This window comes from Giraffa tippelskirchi, chromosome 10, assembly GCF_054371585.1.
Source record: "Giraffa tippelskirchi isolate mGirTip1 chromosome 10, T2T-mGirTip1v1.2.pri, whole genome shotgun sequence".
NCBI classification, from domain to species: Eukaryota; Metazoa; Chordata; class Mammalia; order Artiodactyla; family Giraffidae; genus Giraffa; species Giraffa tippelskirchi.
Window position 1 is genome coordinate 5,084,741 of NC_137284.1, and position 13,146 is coordinate 5,097,886.

The 13,146-nt window shown below is 55.8% G+C and overlaps 1 protein-coding gene across 5 annotated transcripts in view; it reads right to left on the bottom strand.

The window, feature by feature from the left end:
* The window catches only part of LRP5 (LDL receptor related protein 5), a 119,893-nt gene that overhangs the window by 73,776 nt on the left and 32,971 nt on the right, over positions 1-13,146 (bottom strand). For 4 of the 5 annotated variants that reach the window (XM_081531828.1, XM_081531826.1, XM_081531827.1 and 1 more), the window contains exons 2-3: positions 9,787-10,183; positions 1,099-1,296 (exon numbers count right to left, since the gene is read on the bottom strand). In XM_081531828.1, coding sequence (XP_081387954.1) covers positions 1,099-1,296; positions 9,787-10,183 — 595 coding nt within the window. The remainder of the gene's footprint in view (positions 1-1,098; positions 1,297-9,786; positions 10,184-13,146) is intronic. The other variant, XM_081531829.1, reaches the window with a different exon arrangement.

The window sequence follows — 13,146 nt, forward strand, 5'->3', positions numbered from 1 at the left end:
AGCCTTCAGTGACCGAAGCTCCAGCCAGGAGCTTGGCTATAACCTCGGCATATACTCAGAGCCAGAACCCCCCAGCAAAACCCCTCCTAAATTCAGATGCCCCCAGAAGTCTGTTTTCTGTTTCAGGCCACCAGCGTCTGGGGTACTTTGTTACACAGTGGCAGATGACCACAGCGCACGGTCTGGGTAAAATGTGGCAAGGCTACCACCTCTTTACGTCCGCTCCAGCTAGTGTCTGCCTGTCTGCAGAGGTCCAGCCGCTGCATTCTCCCCATGCAGTGACCACAACCCTGAGCACCCACACACTGCCCTCCTGGCCCAGGAGCCCCGCCAGTGTAGGTTCAGGGTCTGTTCAAGCGGGAGGAGCCCCAAGACCTGGCTCAGAGCCAGCAGGCAGGAAGTCAATGAATAAACCACCCTTGACCTGTAAGGGCGGGCAGGCGGGTGGGGTGGGGGTGGGGGGTTTTCCTATATGTAAAATGTCATGAAGCAGGGGGGCTGTTAAGCTAACCAGCTGACCAGCAAGCCCTAATGGCAATTACCAATAAAGACAACACCCTTTTCATTCATTCAGCCTATTTTATTGAGCACCTACTATGCATAAGGCCCTTTAGCCAGACAGGAATGCAGTGAACACAATTCTGGCCACGCTTCTGCCTCCAGAAGCTCAGTGCTCGGGGGAGGAAGGTGTGCAGAGAAGTCTTCACAACCCCATCAACTCCTGGGCCTGAGTCCACAACTGCTTATCTGCAATACTGAAAATCAAACAACTCTGAAATCTGAAAGCATTTTGGTGCTTTGGTGGGAAAACCTGGATGTGGACGAGGGGCTCTTTACAGCCTTTTCCATCCCGCCTAGAATGAACCGTCTACATTTTGCCATAAAATAGATGCAGGTGCCTCCCCAGACCCCGCTTGGGTGGGATGTCAGATATGGTGTGAGCACCATTACTGATCTCTGTTCTGAGGAGGCCTGCGTGCCTGAGGCCCCCAGGGTTTCAGGTGCGAGACCACTGGCCTGAGTTGAGAAGGATCAGCCAATGCCCAGCTGGGCCTGGCGGGCCGAAGAGTAAGGGGAGGGCCCACAGCCGGGACTTACCGGAAGGAGCCGTCCAGGTTGGCGCGGTGGATGAAGCTGAGCTTGGCGTCGGCCCAGTACAGCTTCTGCTCCTCCAGGTCGATGGTCAGCCCGTTGGGCCAGTAAATGTCCGAGTCCACGATGATCTTGCGGGTGCTGCCATCCATCCCTGCCCGCTCGATCCGAGGTGTCTCTCCCCAGTCTGTCCAGTACATGTACCTAATGAGGATAGAAAATCTTGCTTTTCATTTCCTGTCTACATGAATGCAAGCATATGAAACAGAGATGATGAATATGCCTGGAAATCTCATCCAGTGTTTAGGCTGTGGGGTGTTATTACTTCCGATTTGCTTTCTAAGCAGTTAGTGATATGCATAATTTTTTTGTCCAGGAAGCTTGTGGGTTCTTAGTTCCCCAACCAGGGGATGAATCCACACCTTTGGCAATAAAAGTGTGGGATCCCCACTAATATATTATTTATTAATCAAAGTTGGATAATGAAATATCCTTGTTTCCACTTGTTATCAGTATCTTCTGAGTACTCTCTTCTTACTAATAGGAATCTTTCTTGTTCTTGCAATTTTGTTGTTGTTTGGTCACTAAGTCACATCTGACTCTTTTGCAACCCTGTGGACTATAATCAAGATTGCTGGGAGAAATATCAATAACCTAAGACGACACCACACTTGTAGCAGCAAGCGAAGAAGAACTAAAGAGCCTCTTGATAAAAGTGAAAGAGGAGAGTGAAAAAGTTGGCTTAAAACTCAACATTCAGAAAACTAAGATCATGGCACCTGGTCCCACCACTTCATAGGAAATAGATGGGGAAACAATGGAAACAGTGACAGACTTTATTTTTTTGGGCTCCAAAATCACTGCAGATGGTGACTGCAGTGATGAAATTAAAAGGCGCTTGCTCCTTGGAAGAAAAGTTATGACCAACCTACACAGCATATTAAAAAGCAGAGACATTAGTTTGCCAACAAAGGTCCGTCTAGTCAAGGCTATGGTTTTTCCAGTAGTCATGTATGGATGTGAGAGTTGGACTATAAAGAAAGCTAAGCGCCGAAGAATTGATGCTTTTGAACTGTGATGTTGAAGACTCTTGAGAGTCCTTTGGACTGCAAGGAGATCCAACCAATCCATCCTAAAGGAAATCAATTCTGAATTCTCATTGGGAGGACTGATGCTGAAGCTGAAACTCCAGTACTCTGGCCACCTGATGTGAAAAACTGACTCATTTGAAAAGACCCTGATGCTGGGAAAGACTGAGGGCAGAAGGAGAAGGGGACGACAGATGATGAGATGGTTGGATGGCATCGCCGACTCAATGGACCTGAGTTTGTGTAAGCTTCAGGAGTTGGTGATGGACAGGGAAGCCTGGTGTGCTGCAGTCCACGGAGCCACAAAGAGTCGGACACGACTGAGCAACTTAACTGACTGACTGGACTATAACCCGCCAGACTCCATAAATTATTTAAGTGATTCCACAACGTTTGCAGTTGCTTCTGCCTTTTTGCTCCTACGAGAATGCCGTAAATGAACTTCTAAAAGGCAGCTAAAACATGTATAATGGGATGTTACTGTGTGCTGAGAAGAAATGAGCTATTAAGCTGTGAAAAGACACAGAGCAACATGAAATGCGTATTAGTAAGTGAAAGAGGCCAGCGTGGAATGGCTGCACACTCTGGTTCCCGCATAGGACACTCTGTTGAAGACAAAACTATGGAGACGGTAAAAGGATCAGGGGCTGCTGGGGGCTTGGGAGGGACGAATGAGTGGAACGCAGTGGATCTTCAGGGCAGTAAAATGATTCTACAGGATAATACAGGACTTCCTCTGGTAGCTCAGTTGATCTAGAATCTACCTGCAGTGCAGGAGACCCGAGTTTGATCCCTGGGTTGGAAAGATCCCTTGGAGAACCCACTCCGGTCTTCTTGCCTGGAGAATCCTATGGACAGAGGGGCCTGGCGAGCTACAGTCCATGGGGTCGCAAGAGTCCGACAGGAAATTAGCGCAGGATTAAACCACCCACCACCATAGGATAATACAATGGTGGATATGTGACATTAAATCTCTGTCAAAAGCCATTAAATGTTCATAGATATGTGGGAACTCTCTGCATATCCCCCCATTTTTTCTGTGAACCTAAAACTGCTTTAAAATAAAAATGTTTGTTGGGACTGCCCAGGTGGTCCAGTGGTTAAGACTCTGCACTTCCATTGCAGGGGGCTAAGATCTGACATGCCGTATTTATTTTGGTGTGGCCAAAATAAATTATAAACATCTCAGTTAATCCTAGGTGGGCTATGGGTGATTCTGTTCTGCTTAACCATGATCTCAGGGTCTCCAGCCAGAACCCACCACCTTTGTGGAGGCTTCCTTATTTGATGTCCCACCATGAGAGCAGAGATAATATGCATGCATCTTGGGTGATGAGTTCAAACCCCACCCAGGCCCAGCTGCCCTAGCGGGGCGCCCGCTCCATGCAGCCCTTCAGTGGAGAGCAGAGGGGACCCACACCAGCCAGGAGGGCACGCATCTCCTGGGTTCCCGGCCCCTTCGGCTGTGGATGAGTCACAGAACACAAAGGGGCAGACCTATTCTTCTCTGTCCATCAGCGTCTCTCCACAGAGGAGGGGGACAGGGCCTGGATTCCCCTCGAAGAGCCCCCTCCCACTGAGGTCCCTGAGACTCTCCAGCTGGTGTGGTTGCCCCCACATCCCCTTTGGGGGCGGCACAGAAGAGTCTTAAGCAATCAGCAAACCCCACTACCCTGGGCCTTAGCGGCTGCTTTAGAGACAAATGATTGGTTTACACTGGGCAAACGGGCATCAGCCTGGAAGGGGTGGCTCCTAGGAGCCACCTGTCCTGTTGTGAGGGGCCAGCCAGGGAGGGAGTGCAAGCCCAGACGGGGACCGGAGGGGCTGTGGGACACCGGGAGTGACAACAGGTGACTTCACGGGCATCCTAGTTCCCTGGACCATGGGCTTCCCTTTCAGCTGCTTCTATTACCAATCAAGCTCCTCCCCGGCCCCCCGGCTCTCACCTCCACATCTTCAGAGGTAAAACCTCACCACCTTCAGCAAACCCTGCACTGCCGTCCACCAGGGACCAGCCAAGCCAGATGGGGCTTTGGGGAGAACAGGCCCAGCCTTGCCCTTTGGGGGTCTCTGTCCAGTGGAAGAGAGAAAACGACATGCACACGGCTGCCATTCCCCTCGAGACGGAGCCCCGAGGACCACCCCCATCCGTGGGGTCAAGCGACCTTGGCTGGGGGTTCATGTCGGAGCTGGTGCTGTTGTGACAGATGATGAGAACAAGCTTGCGGGGGTCATGTGAAGCGAGGGGGCCAGCCGTACCCCACTGTTGTCACAAGCTCCCCTGCTCTCCAGCCCCGTGGGGATGAGAACTCAGAGCTACTCTCCAAAAAGCCTCTTATGCATGCTCCTTTGTATCTAGAGAGAAGCGATGCGTTGTTCAGTCCCTAAGTCGTGTCCGACTCTTTGCGACCCCATGGACTGCAGCACGCCGGGCTTCCCGGTCCTTCACCATCTCCCTGAGTTTGTCAAACTCCTGTCCACTGAGTCGGTGATGCCATCCAACCATCTCATCCTCTGTCGCCCCTTCGCCTCCTGCCCTCAGTCTTTCCCAGCATCAGGGCAGGGTCGTTTCCAAAAGAGTCACCTCTTCCCATCAGGTGGTCAAAGTATCGGAGTTTCAGCTTCAGCATCAGTCCTTCCAATGAATATTCAGGGTTGATTTCCTTTAGGACTGACTGGTTTGATCTCCTTGTAGTCCAAAGGGACTCTAAAGAGTCTTCTCCAGCACCACAATTCAAAATGCAGGGAGAGCGGGAATTACTATTCCAGCGGGGCAAGGGAGAAAACCGAGGCTCTGAAAGGGTGCGCTGTGCCGGTCACAGGCTCCAGGAGCACAGCGTGGTTTTCTCGTTGGGGCCAAGGCCTGTCCACCTTGGGACACATGCCCCTCTCCCAGCCTGGGGCGGTGGTGAACCTCTCCCGGCCTCTGAGGCTCACAGATGCCCTCGGCCAGCTGCAAAGGCTCCCACGGGCCTGGCGCGGGCGACTTTCCCTCCCTGCGTGTTTCCCACCCCCAGCAGCCTGGAACGAGCCCAGCCTCCGGCCCCCCAGCTGCCCAGAAGGTATCAGGAGAATAAATCTCGGAGCCCTCCACTCGAGCCCTCCCCAGAGGCTCCTCGGAGGCCAGCGGGAAAGGCCGGAAAAAGTGCAGGCTCAGGACCTCCACGAGGAGCATAATTCAAATTCCTTCCCCCGGCTTTCATAACAGAGGCTGGCTGGTTTCCTTAAATGGGGAACTCGCGGGCCACCCCGCTCCCAGAGCCCGGCCGGTGCGGATGCGCTGGTGCAGGGCCTGGACGCTGCCAGAGGCCCCGCCAAGTTCCGCCGAGGAGCAGAAACTTCCGAGGCAGAGCACTGCAGCCTGGGCTCGGCGCAGAGGGCAGAGGCTGGTGCGGTTGTGGTTGGGTCTTATTTTAGGGAAGGGCCCTTTTGCATTTTAAAGAGGGGGTTGGGTTTCAGCCTGGCTTCAGCTGGAGACCCAGGAGCCACCACAGCCCCTCGTGGGCTGGTACAGGCATGCGCCCCACCGCCCACCCCCATGCAGGGCTGATGTCTCCCAGCCCCAGGGCCTCAGGGCCAGAGGGGCCCGCTCTGCCCCCCACGTGGGCACCTGATGCTGGCAGCGGAGGTGCCTGGCCTGGGCAGTGCATTGTGCCACCGCTGAAATGGCCCAAGTCCAGTCCCCGGGGTCTTCAGGCCCTTCTGCCTGTGGGGCTCTCAGTCACGTGCACCCTGGGGTGGACATTAGGACTGAGGACCCTCCTAATGACATCTGGGGCAGTATCCCTTCATCAGAGGAGGGACCCCAGTTGTGAGGCAGAAAGAGGACCAGAGGACACAGGGAGACGGCGAGGCTCCCACGGGGCTGGGGGGAGGTGGTAATGCCCCCTGCACCCTCACGTCTGTGTCCAGGGCGGAGAACGAAACCCACTGTCCCAGGACTCAGCTCAAGCCCACACCAAGGGCCACCACCAGGCCAGTGTTTAGCGAGGTTGGGGTGCTGCCCATGGTCCCTCCACACCAGCCTAGAGTCCTCCTCTGCTGGGCAGCTGCGCTTAAGACAAAGCACGCACTGCTGACCTTGACCATACCCCAGCCAGCCTAGGACCACAGGGTGGTGTTCTCACCCTCATTCCAGCTGGTGAGGGTGACACTTGGCAGCATCGTTTTCACTCCATCACATCAGACACATTACTGGGAAAGGAGGAGCTTAGGGGGAGAGGCGGGGGCCTCAGAAATCCTGCCCAAGGTTCAACACCAAAGTCAACTCTGCCCCCAGGGGCAGGGGTGTGATCCCAGCAGGGTCTTAGGAGAGAATTCAAAGGCAAGATCAGAAAAGATTTCAAATAAGACAAGCCAGAGCCAGAGATGGACCAACTCCTGTGGATGCTACAGGCAATGCCAGCATGGGTGTGAGCATAAAGACTGTTCCCAACTGAGACCAAGCAACTCTCAAACAAGTACCAAGCACCTCCTAACCAAGCACAAGTACCTCTCAACTGAGCACCAAGCACTTCTCGACTGAGCACCAAGCATCTCCAAAACAAGCACCCAGCACCTACCAACTAAGCACCAAGCATCGCTCAATCAAGCACCAAGTACCTCCTGAGTACTTCTCAACCAAGCACCAGCACCTCCCAATTGAAGACCTTCCAACCACACCAGACACCTCCTAACTGAGCAACAAACACTTCTCAACCAAGCACCAAGTACCGCCCAACTGAGCACTGAGCATTTCCCAAATAAGCACCAGCACCTCCCAACTAAGCACTAAGCACCTCCCAATTGAGCACATTCCAACCACACCAAACACCTCCCAACTGAGCAGCTTTCAAACAAGCAACAAACACCTCCCAGCCAAGCACCAGCACCTCCCAACTAAGCACCAAGCACCTGCCAACTAAGCACCAAGCACCTCCCAACTGAGTACCTTCCAACCACACCAGATACCTCTCAACTGAGCATCTTCCAAACAAGCACCAAACACCTCCCAACCAAACACCAGCACCTCCCAACCAAGATGGCAAAAGGCTGCAAGGAAGAGAAAAAAGTCTGTGCACAGATGTGAAGACAACATTTTAGGCAGGTGGGAAGGGCATTTTAAAAATAACAACAGTGACCATTTATTGACGTTACAACCATTCTTGGTGTCCCTGACATGGGGCGGGGTCACAACCTTGGACAGACGGGGATGCCAAGGCACAGGGCAGCCCTGCACCATCCTTGCTTCTTGTCTAAATCCAGATGGTTCCAGCTTCAAAACAGACCCCCCAGCCCACTACTCAAGCCCACTACCTCTAATCCATTAACCTCCCATCCACCAGCCCAGCCCTGTCCACCTTCTCTTGCCAGGAGCACAGTAATAGCTGCTAATGGAGTTCCCAGCTCCCAGCCTAAAGTTTCCCCTCGCTCCAAGAGCCAGAGAGAGCCCCTTAAGCATGAGTCAGACCAGTGACCCCTCCCCTCAAAGCCTGTCCTGCCTCCCCCCCGCCGCCAACACCCACCCTTGCAACAGGCCCAGGGCCCTCCTACTAGCTGTGCCCTCTGCCCAGAAACCCTTCCCCCAGATGTCTCCTGCCCTCATCTCTTCATGTCTCTGTTCAAATGCTACCAAGAGACACCCCGGGCTCCTGACCAACAGCGGGAAGCTCCTGCCACCCCTCCCCTGTGGCACAGCCCCCCTCGGCCATAGTAACTGCTCATGGTCCCCCAGCGCACTGTGAGGGCCTCAGGGCTGCTCCCCTCAGCCTGCCCCGCTGCTGACAGGTGCCCCCTCTTAGCCAGCAGGACTCAGCCACCCCAGCCACCACGATCCAGAAGACAGTCAGTGACCCTCTGTGACCTCTGCGGCCACACTGCGGGATGGGAGAGGCCTGAGGCAGGGACCGTTTCCCAGGCAACGCAGAGACCCTCCTGGAAGATCAGCCTGGCCCCCCGGCGGCTGGAGTGGCTCAGTCCTCCTCCGGGGGTGAGGGGGCCTAAAGACAAGTCACCGCCTGGCATGCCCCCCACCCGGGATGCTGGGGGTGCCCTCGGGAGCAAGGGCACCGGGCTTGTCTGGCCTGACCTCGGCGAGTCAGCTATCAGGGCAATAAATCTCACGCACCCTCCCCCAGTGTGTGTACACACTCACACAGACACACATGTGCTCACAGATGCAGTCAGAGGTACACTCAAATAGGTACAAACACACACGCTCACACCCTCCAGTCCCACACTCAGTGGCTCAGATACACTTTCCGACAATGCATGCGCGCACACACACACACAACACTCAGCTTTTACACAATCCAGCAGCTCCAGAGGCACCCCTCTTCCCTGCTATCAAGAGGCAGTCGAGTGCACTTTCTCAGTCAACACGCCAAGAAGCCCACGGGAGGAACTTTACTCGGCCACTCAAGTGCCCCCCCTCACCCAGCGTGCTCCCCGAGCTACCCAGGCACCTGCCCTGGCAGGACAGGCCTCCACCCTCATTCCACCCGCCCCAGGTGGGCTGAGAGGTCCCTCCAACCCAGGCTGCAGGCAGGGCAGCCAGCATCACCCCCAGGGCAGCAGAGGGCATCAGGACCAGAAACCAGGGTCCTACTGCGTTTCCGTTCAAAAGATGCCTGACAGCCGTTTCTGATGAGTGGACAGCAGAGGAGCGGGCGGACCCAGCCGTGGGCTGGGCGTGGCCAGCGGGCAGGCACCAGGCTTGATGCAGCCCAGCTAAGGGTGTGTCCTTCCCGGGCGGTGGGAGGAGGGGACAGAGGGCCAAGGGTGACTGAGCCAAGAGCTCCCGCTCAGGAAAGCCTGCCACGAGCATGGCCTGGAGGGCAGCTTGCCATCTCCCCTTGATCTCTCCAGCCCGGCCTTCATACAGTCTTAGCTTTCTGCATACGCACGCCTTCTGCATACATTCTTAGCTTTCCCACCACTCACAACACCCCACCTAGAACTGGGGCTGGGCCCTGAACCTCCAGGGGTCATGTGAGCTCAGCCAGGCTACGAAGCAGGGAGGAGCAGAGGGCTTCCAGAAGACACCAGAGCAACAATTTCGCAAGTTCCACATCCGGACGGGGAGTTTCACTTTTTCCACCATGTTCAGCTGATGCAGTCATAAAGAAGGTGAAAGGTGTGGGTTCTACCTGGCAGAGTGCCCGAACCCTCCTCAGACACTCACACACACACCGACATGTTTAACAATTCAGATCCACGGCCAAGCACATCAGTTGCAGCAAGTTTAGAAAAGAAACACATTCCAGGGTGTTTCAACAAATTCTGCAGGGTGGGCTCATTTTAAGACTGCAGGTTTCCTCTGAAAAAGGCACTTGGTCTCAAGTAAATTCAGGAGGAAAATCACGACCCCACCCACCCCACCATCAGGAAAAGAAACTGATGCTGGGAAAGACCGAGGGCAGGAGAAGAAGGGGACAGCAGAGGATGAGATGGTTGGATGGCATCACCGACCCAATGGACATGAGTTTGAGCAAGCTCCAGGAGGTGGTGATGGACAGGGAAGCCTGGCGTGCTGCAGTCCATGGGGTTGCAAAGAGCCAGACGTGACCGAGTGACTGAACAACCACCGCCACCGGCGCCCCCCAGGGAGGTGAGGTGCTGGATTTACCCGTGCGCAGGGTCCAAGGCGATGGCCCGCGGCTGGTCAAGGTCCTGCCAGAAGAGGACCTTCCGGGACGTCCCATTGAGGTTGGCCACCTCGATGCGGTTGGTCTCCGAGTCCGTCCAGTACAGCTTCTTGCCGACCCAGTCACAGGCCAGGCCGTCGGGCGACACCAGGCCAGAGATGACCACGTTCTGCACAGCGGCGCCCGTCTGGTTCAGGTAGGTCTGCTTGATGGCCTCCTCGCTCACGTCGGTCCAGTACACGGCTCCCTTGGAGAACTGGAAATCCACGGCGGCCGCGTCCTCCAGGCCGCTGACCACGATGGTGGACTCCACCTTGACTCCGCCAGCGTCCACCAGCCGCACATCCCGGCGGTTGGCGAACAGGAGGAGCGGCGAGGCTGTGGGACAGAAGCACACCATGAGGACCCTGGCTGAGCCGCAGGCTGCACAGCCCGGGAAGGGGGGCTCTGTGCCCGGACCACCCCCGGACCCCCACCCGGCCTGTGCCCGAGGCTCCTGGCTCCTGCCTTCCATCCCCGGCCACTGCCAGGAAGCCGCCTGGGTGAGCCCAGCACTTGTTCAGAGGCTCTTTCAAGGCAGCTGTAGTTACTGAAATCACCGAGGGCTGCCGTGTGTCCCCCCTACCCCCACCAGGCCCCAGTAGCCCTTCCTGCCACACCTATCACCTTGCCCACAGAGGCCACTACAAGGCCACACTGCCAGGGTGCACACCCGGCTCACATCCCGGCTCCCTCCCCTGCAGGACAGAGGCCACGTGGAGGGCTCCAGGTCAGGACCACCCACGGGGCTCCACCACTCCCAGCATCACCATCGCCACGTTACGTCACACGGCAACAATCAAACAATAGGATGTGACCACTGCATCCAAGCTGGGCATCCTGACATCCTGCAAGGAGGAGATGGTCCACGGAGAACATCCGTCCCGAATCTCATCCCTCCCTACCCCGAGCAGGTCCGAACAGATAATAAAGAGCGCGGGTCGTCACGGGCCGACAGCTCTCTGCCGGCCACGCACAGCACGCAGGGCTGGGCTGGCTCCTCTCTGAGTGCCTTGGGCCCTTGGTACAGAGGCCTGGGTTGTGAGTGACAGCTGGCCCATTTTACAGAAGGGGAAGTTAAGGCTTCGAGAGGAACGAAGTTCAACAGCACACCAGAGGTGCCACACTCTGGAACACTCATCGCATGCTGCTTGCATGCGTATATTTAGTTTACAAAAATGCATTCTTTTTCTGTGTATAGGTACCTCAATAAAAAGGTCTTTTTAATTAAAAATGGAAATTACCATTTTCCCAACTGCTATAGCATGCCGAGGGTCCCAGTGGACCCTGCACTCCAGGAGGGCTCACCTGCCCGTCTGAAGAACGCCCCTGCCCTCCCTGCCCAGGGCCAGCACAGGCAGCTGCTCTATAAATGCATTTCACCCTCCCTCCCCCTACCCCCTAGCATCCCAGCTTCAAGACGGTGAGTCACTTCTGTGCTCTGAGAGGGAAGAAGGAAAAGAATGGGCGGCCCAGAAGGGTCCGGAACCCCACCATTAGCCAGAGTCTCAGGGAGCAGAGGCAGTGACACCCACCACCGGAGGCCCGGCCAGCAGTCAGGTGCCCTCCAAGGGTCAGACACCGGCCAGTTGGAGGACAGTGGGCGAGGGGATGACACCCTGGATCGGGAAGGGTCCAGACCTCCAGAGGAGGAAGAATCGTGAAGACCAGAGGCGGAAGGGGGCCTTCGAGGTTACATCTGGAGGCGTGTGGGGGGAGGCAGCAGAGCCAATGCCGACCAACCCCCCCCCGCCCAGCATACTCAGGGCAACAGGACCCCCAGGGCACCTTCCCACTCATCATCACCAGGGTCGTCCCGGCCACCGGAGCACAGATGACCGGTAATCCCACCCTGCCGGCATTGTTCTTGTGCCCAGGCTCCCAAGATTCCTCGCAGAAAGGTGTCCCGGCTCATCCCCTCTCGTCTGGCCAAGGTAGGACCTGCCGGGTGGTTCCTAACCTCCTGGGGGTCACAAAGCTCCCGGATAAGCTGATCCTCTCCCCAGGGACAGATACACACACAGGTACGCACACCATGGCCTCCTGGCTTCCCCACCAACAGGGTGTACCCAGCCCCGGCCTGAGGATGCAGACTCCACTTTCTTCTCTAAATTAGCATCTATGAGGACTTCCCTGGTGGCCCAGTGGCTAAGACTCCACACTCCCAATGTAGAGGGCCAGGGTTCGATCCCTGCTCAGGGAACTAGATCCTACACGCCACAACTAAAGATTTTTCATGCCACAACTAAAGATTTTGCATGCCACAACTAAGACACAGCACAGCCAAACAAATAAACACTAAAAATGCATGCATGCATGCATGCGTGCATGCTAAGTCACTTCAGTCATGTCTGACTCTTTGTGACCCCATGGACTGTAGCCCTCCAGGCTCCTCTGTCCATGGGATTCTCTAGGCAAGATTACTGGAGTGGGTTGTCATACCCTCCTCCAGGGGATCTTCCCAAAGCAGGAATCAAACCCGCGTCTCCAACCCGCGTCTCCTGTCTCCTGCATTGGCAGGTGGGTTCTTTACCACTAGAGCCACCTGAGAAGCCCTAAATACTAAAAATAAATAGACAAATTAGCATCTCCGGGCAACAATGCGAGGGACTATCTCGGGAGAAGGTAAGCTCCCCAATGCCACAGGTATTCAAGTGGACATTGGGGACTGCAGGTGAGGGACGAAACTCACCAGACATCCGCATCAAGAGGTGGACGGCCCACACACAGGGAGTCTCAGACAGGAGATTTTCCAGCCCCAAGGGGAAGCTCTTTGGAGGGAAATACCCAGGAGGCGAGTCACCAGCCCCAGCTGTCAGCCAGAAGCCCAGTAAGTAAAGACTTCCCCGAGGCAAAAGTCCCAGAGGGGGACAGGGAGCCCAGGCTGGGGAGAGATGGGGAGGAAGCCGCCCAGGGCACAAAGAATCCTAGCTCTGCTCTGTTCTTTCTCCCCAAACTGGAACGACCACATTTTCACCACAGTTTACACGCTGAGCTGTTCAGGTGCACCCTTCAAAGGCTCCAGATGATGGTGGGGGGCGAGGGGGCGGGAGTTCAATTTTCTGTCCTTTTCCCAAATGGAGACTGGGGCCGAGAGCCACCTTGGAGGGTCAGGGGCTGGCAGGCTCTTTCCAGGAGGGCCGGCTCCTGCTTCAAAGATGGTTGGAGACCACCACACACTCAATTCCTAAGTCTGCTTCCCTTATGGTTCAGCTGGTAAAGAATCCACCTGCAGTGCGGGAGACCTAGGTTCGATCCCTGGGTTGGGAAGATCCCCTGGAGAAGGGAAAGGCTACCCACTC